Genomic DNA, 6,000 nt, shown 5'->3' with positions numbered 1-6,000 from the left:
AGGGTGTCACTGGGGTCCCCAAATCTCCCCTTCTGAGAGCCCAGTTCTTCCCCCTCCCAAGTCCCTCCTTCGTACACAGTCTCGGGGCTCTCCGCCGGTGTGACCTCACCGATGAGACACTAAGAACTGCCCCGGGTCGCCGGCGCCGGCCCAGGCCCCTGACCGGGATCAGCGCGCGAGTCCCAGTGCGCGCCCCGACTTCCTTGGCCTCAGCCTTCAGTGCGCCCTCTCTCGGACCCGGGCGCTCCCAGGGGTGCACCGCCAGCCTTTGGCCTGACGGCGCTCACTCGCCGCGAGTCTAACCCTCTCCGGCCGGCAACTCCAACTGAGCTTCCTGAGTGTGGGTTCCGAGCGGACGCCACCGCCCGAGCCCAGCCCTCCCGCCTGGGGCCCCTCTCGCCGCTCCTTTCCCACGACTTCCTCCCGGCGCCCGCAGGACTTCAGGTCGGGGCCGCGCGGGGTCCTGCGCGCTCCAGCCAGGGCCGCCGCTGTCCCCGGTCGCCCACGTGGGCGTGCTCTGCGCCGGGCGGGGGAAGGCCGGGCGCCCTCCCGGAGGCTGGAGGCGGGCAGGGCGCCCGGGGGAGGAGGCGGCGGGGCGCGGGGGAGGAGGCGGGGAGCCCCGGCGGCAAGGGGGCGGTGACAGCGCTTGGAAAGGAGGCTGCACGCGGATTTGCATGAAACACAGACTGGGAGCGGGCGGGAGCGGGAGCGCGGCGCACGCCCCGGGCCGGCCCAGCGAGCGGGCGAGCGGGACGGGAAGGAGGAGGGAAGCGGGGAGGCAAGGCTGCCTAGGCGGAGGGATCTGCGCATCAAAGCGAGCGAGGCGAGCAAAGTTTGGCTGGGGGTTGGACTTTCCTTCCTGGAGGCGGCACCCAAACAGCTACCCCGTGCGGAAACCCAAACTTTCTTCTGCCACTCCGAGTCTCGCGGCCGCCGCCTCCGCCCCGCGCTCGGGGCCTGCCCGACCCCGCGCCGCTGTCGTCCGCCTGCCCTTCTCCCCGCCGCCCTTCTCCCCGCCGCGGGAGCCCCGCAGGCTGCAGCGCCGCGGCCCGGCCCGGAGCACGGGCAAGTTCGCCGCGAGTTGAGGTGAAGTTTGGGCGGCCGCGGCCGGCCCCGGCCGAGCTCCCCTCTGCGCCCCCGGCGTCCCGCCGTGCCCAGCCCCGCCGGGGGCGCCCCTTGCCGCCCGCGCGCCCTCCCCAGCCATGTCGTCCATCCTGCCCTTCACCCCGCCGATCGTGAAGCGCCTGCTGGGCTGGAAGAAGGGCGAGCAGAACGGGCAGGAGGAGAAGTGGTGCGAGAAGGCGGTCAAGAGTTTGGTCAAGAAGCTCAAGAAGACGGGGCAGCTGGACGAGCTGGAGAAGGCCATCACCACGCAGAACGTCAACACCAAGTGCATTACCATCCCCAGGTGGGGGTCCGAGCGACCCGGTGGGCGCGCCCGCCCGGCCCCATCGCATGGCGTGGCCGGCCGGGTGGGGTTGGAGCGGGAGGGATTGTGTGTGTGTGTGCGCGCGCGCGCGTGTGAGTGTGTAAGGGGGGGAGTGGGAGCGCGGGCAGGAAGGGGTTGGAAGGGACCCCAAACAAAACCTCTGGATTTGCAAAGATTCCGAGCCTGGGGCTTCCACGCGGCACTCTCACTTCCAGACCTCACATTCGCTTTTCACCTCCGGGAAAGGGGGTGCTGCTGGAGTTGGCCGCCCCCACTCCGGGGAGCTGCGGCTAGAAGTTGAGGCCCGCTTTGTTCGGCTCCGCGGCCCGGAGCCCCTCCTCCGCCGCCGTCTCCCGCCCCCGCGGCCCGCGCTCGTGGAGGTGGTGGTGTCTCTCCCTTTCTTTTCTTCAGTCCTGTCCCCCCACTTCTTTCCTCCTCAACAGGAATGCAGTCCGTACAGCTGGGGCTGTGGGTGAGGAGCGGGAGCCTCCTGATTGACAGATTCCTTCTTCGTTCCCTCTTTGCCTTCGGGATTAGCATTTTTATCGAGTATTTTTAGACTCGGTTGTGCCAGTCTCCCGCCCCCTCCGCACACACGCACTTTAGTTGCCGTGCGCTGCTCTGACTTTCAAATGAGAGACAAGTGGCAGAGAGTAGGGTCTTCTGCCCTGTCTCCGCCGACTGTCTGTGCTCTCCTTTCAGTTTGAGATGGGGAGTGGACGCTGAACAGAGGGGGCTCAGAGCCGATAAGTAACAAAACACACCCCAAAGTGGGCCTCCATCGGCGCTCGCATTCCTGCAGAGCCCTCCTTCCGAAAGCGCTTTGCCATCTGTCTGGACCTCCTTTATCCTCCACTTCACGCTAGCTAGGTCAGGCGGGAGCTCACAGATGGCTGATAGAAGGGGTCAGTGACTTCTCTCCGCTCCCCAGGCCTTCTTTTAGCTTGGCTACGCCTGGCTGAGAATTGGGGTGTGGGGGTGCACCTTGGCCTCCTGCCTCTCCCTCAGCCCCCTTTAAGGTCTGATTCTGCACCAAGGGAGTATGTATGGGGTGGGGGATGTCCTTGGGGTCCCAGGGCCTGAGCCCCACAGAGACTGTCATCCTTGCTCCTGGGTCAAGAGTGGACTCCATCCTTGGCCACCTGCTTGGGGCAGCTGTACAGGGGCTGCCAGCCGTGTCAGGCAGGCACAAAGCAACATCTGTCCATGGGAACCGGGGGCAGGCCTCCTCTGGAAATAAATGCCACATATGGTGGGAGTGCTGACTTAAAAAATAATAATTCTTTGAAAACTGGGTGGATCCAGTCAATAAAGGGAGAGGGAAGGCGGTGTGCTGTCTGGGAATCACGCTCTGCGCTGTGATCGGGAGCCAGAATCGCCTTCAGCAGAGGTGGTGTGACGTGATGGTCACTGGGCCCTGGGGGCTGGTCCCCGCTCTTGTTCTTGACTCTTCCTTATCCCTTTGGTGGGGGCTGGGGGTAGGGTGAATGAGTGTCCCACTTCTCCCTCCTGGGGAGGGGTTTGCAGAACCTGCCTTCTTACCTGCCTAGGTGCATTGAGGACACGGGCTTTATGCCTTGAAACAGAAACAAAAATTGGTATCAGTTATAAAATGAGTAGCTGCCTGAAGGGTTTTCCAGTTTACAGAGCACTTTCACATGGTTTTATGAGATTCAGAGAGAAACTAACTCCTGGAAAATAGATAAGGCAGTTTGGCTTAAGATTGATCTCACTTTTAAAGTGGAGAAAACTGGAGGAGAGAGGTGGAGAGGCTTGACACAGTAGACTGAGGTTCTGACCCAAAGTGCTCCTTCTCCTACCCGGTGCTGCTCTTCACCTTGAAGGCTGAGTACGTTCTTTGCTGAATGCCAAGCACTGTTAGCTGGTGGGGGGCGCTGGAGGCGGGGGCAGTGTGGATCTTTGTTGGTGAGGTTGCTGATCTTCAATCTGTGGGCTGGTGACAGCCTGCAGGACAGCCTGGCTTTCCCTGGCCTGGGTGGGAGTTTCCCCTCTGGGGGAGTGTAGCTCTGGCCTGCCTCCGAGGTCCTGCAGCCTGAGCCCTGTGAACGCTTTGGGTGTTTCTGAGAGTTGAGGCTGACTTGCCCGCTGGCCTTCTCATGACTCTGTTAGGACCTCTGGTTGCATCTGGATGCATCTTCTGCTTGCCTGGCAGGAACTTAATGCTGAGGCAGATTTTTTTCATCTTTTCTCAGCTAGGAAACCCAGTTGCTTGGGTGGATCCAGACAAAATGGATTTCCATCCCTGGATTTTGTGCCCACGCCTCTGGGTCACCTTGTCTCCCTTGGCAACAGCTGCTGCTGTTTTGGTCATGGGCAGAAAACTAAAGGCCATGTCTTGGGGAGGTGGCTGGCTAGCCTCATGTTGGTGATAATCAGTGTGTCTGCGGAGCCCCATAGATCGTGCTGGTGCCTGTGAAATTGTCTGCTCTGGCCACGCTGCCTTTTATAAGTAGGGCTTTAGAAAGTCGACAAAGGGAAGTGTTTACCCTGTTATCCCACCATGTGTGAGGGGTTGGGCACAGGGTGCTTAAAAGTCCTCTCTGAGATCTGGACCCTGGGGTCTCAGGAGCCCTCAGTCTGGGGAGATTTTGATAAGCGTGTTTTGGCTGATATGTAATCGTGAGCAACAACAGCCACGTTTGGCAATTATAGCTGTAAACTCGGGCCTTCCAGACCACATGCTTGCTTCTCTGTTACACCAGCTCTCACCTGCTTCAGTGAACAGGCGAGCTGGAGTGATGCAGGCTTATGATATCAAGAATGTGAAAGAGACCGGTGCCAAGGAAGCGGAGAGAGCTTGATTTAGATACACTGACAGAGGGGCTATCAGGATACGCCAAGGTCTGGCAGGATGGGGGAACTTAGACGAGTCGTATAACAGCATCTCACTCCTCACCTGCTTGCATACCTGAGTAACACTACAGGCATCTTCCTGGCCAGTTTATAAGAATGGAGTCATTGCATTTGCCACCGAGAGGGAGAGAAGGTGTGTGTGTTATGTCAGTAACAAGGAGCCAGGCACACTTAAAAATGACAGTTCTGATGGATACTGGTAACTTGTGCTTCCACCGATAATGTGGATCCATGTCTTTCCTGTTCCCAGTTGTTGGGAGCTGGACCAACCTTAAGGCCTGGTTTGTTTGGAAGGGAATTTGGGCATTCTGTGTCAAAGCACCAGGTTCAAAGGAAAATGGGGGAATTGAACCAAATGCCAGGAGTGACACACAGCATCCCTACCCTCTCTGTGCATCTATTCTTTTAGCACGGCCACCTCCTGCTATCTACCTGGATGTTGCTAGGCTACTCTTATTCTAGGGAGAAAGAAAAAGATCCTCATCTTTAATACCTCTTTCTTAGGCATGTGGGGACGGACCTATTACCAAGTCTGCAGGAGCGGCTTCTTTCATACCGTCTGGATCTCAGCATCTCTTGTCCTCCCACCTCTCTCAGCTGCTGCTCAGAGAACCATTCTGTGTAGCCCATTGGAAGCAAGCCCACTTCCGGCTGCCAGGGAGGTGGCCCATCCTCTTTCTCTAGTAAATCTTGATTAGAGGAGTTTCACACAGGGGCTGGGAAGAGGAGGGGCCTGCAGGACCGTGGGTAGCTGACTGTGGGGCTGGCTCAGAGCTCTGGCTGAACCTGGGAGCCACCTGACAGTCCCTTGACATTTGGAACGTTAGAACTTGCTGCTTGCACCCAGGAGTTGACCGTTGCAGACGGCCCCTTGCTCACCGTTCCTAATCAAGGGTTACACGTTGGATTTTGTTGATTCGTTGATATTCATTGGCCCCCTTTCATGTCTGAGTCAGTATTCCAGGCCATGGGGGGGGGGGGGCGATGCAGAGATAAATTTGCATTGCAGGTCCCTGCCTTTGAGGAGCTTACACTTTTGTAAGGGAAACATTAATTGGGCTTTATTTGAGCGTCTAAATGCTATTTCTTTATAATTCCTAGCTATCAGAAGAAATACGAGCTCTACCATGGAGTGATTTTTTTGAGGTGGGGGGCCTACAATGTGTCATTTAAATATTGTTAAAGTCACTATGTTAGAAAACAAAATAATGACAGCCATATGCTTTCTCTGGAAAAAGCACAGAATTCAGGGCCTAAATCTTGCCATTTTAATACCTAGATGTCTCAGAGCCTTCATGTCTGCACCTGTCAAGTCAGGATGAGAAAAGGCCTGTGGAAGTGTTTTGTAAACCAGAGAGATTGACAGATGTGTTTTGTTTAGCCCTCTGTGTGTATCATTCATTCATTACTAGATTATTCAGTTATTTATTAAATATCTGCTATGATGAGCAAGGTGGGGGCCTGTTCTCAAGGAGCTCCCTGTCTAGAGTGGGTGACGGACTTGCCCGCTGATACAGGGCGTGAGCTGCAGCCGAGGGAGGTAGTGTCCAGGGTCATGGGGGACAGACAGTTAATGCTGTCAGGAGTAGAGGCAGGGATGCCAATGTGAGGTGGAAAACCAAAACGAGGACGGGAGTTAACCATCTGAAGGAAGTTTCCAGACTACAGTAGGATCATACAAACTTTAGGGTATACAT

General features: G+C 57.3%; 1 protein-coding gene across 1 annotated transcript in view; it reads left to right on the top strand.

The window, feature by feature from the left end:
• Positions 1-638: 638 nt before the first annotated feature.
• SMAD3 (SMAD family member 3) overlaps positions 639-6,000 on the top strand; it is a 116,785-nt gene continuing 111,423 nt past the window's right edge. Inside the window, exon 1 of the mRNA XM_023654980.2 lies at positions 639-1,408. Coding sequence (XP_023510748.1) covers positions 1,203-1,408 — 206 coding nt within the window. The 5' untranslated portion in view covers positions 639-1,202. The remainder of the gene's footprint in view (positions 1,409-6,000) is intronic.

Source organism: Equus caballus, chromosome 1 (assembly GCF_041296265.1).
Source record: "Equus caballus isolate H_3958 breed thoroughbred chromosome 1, TB-T2T, whole genome shotgun sequence".
Taxonomy (NCBI): domain Eukaryota; kingdom Metazoa; phylum Chordata; class Mammalia; order Perissodactyla; family Equidae; genus Equus; species Equus caballus.
Note: the sequence above shows the minus strand (reverse complement) of the source record. Positions and strands in the feature narration are given on the sequence as shown.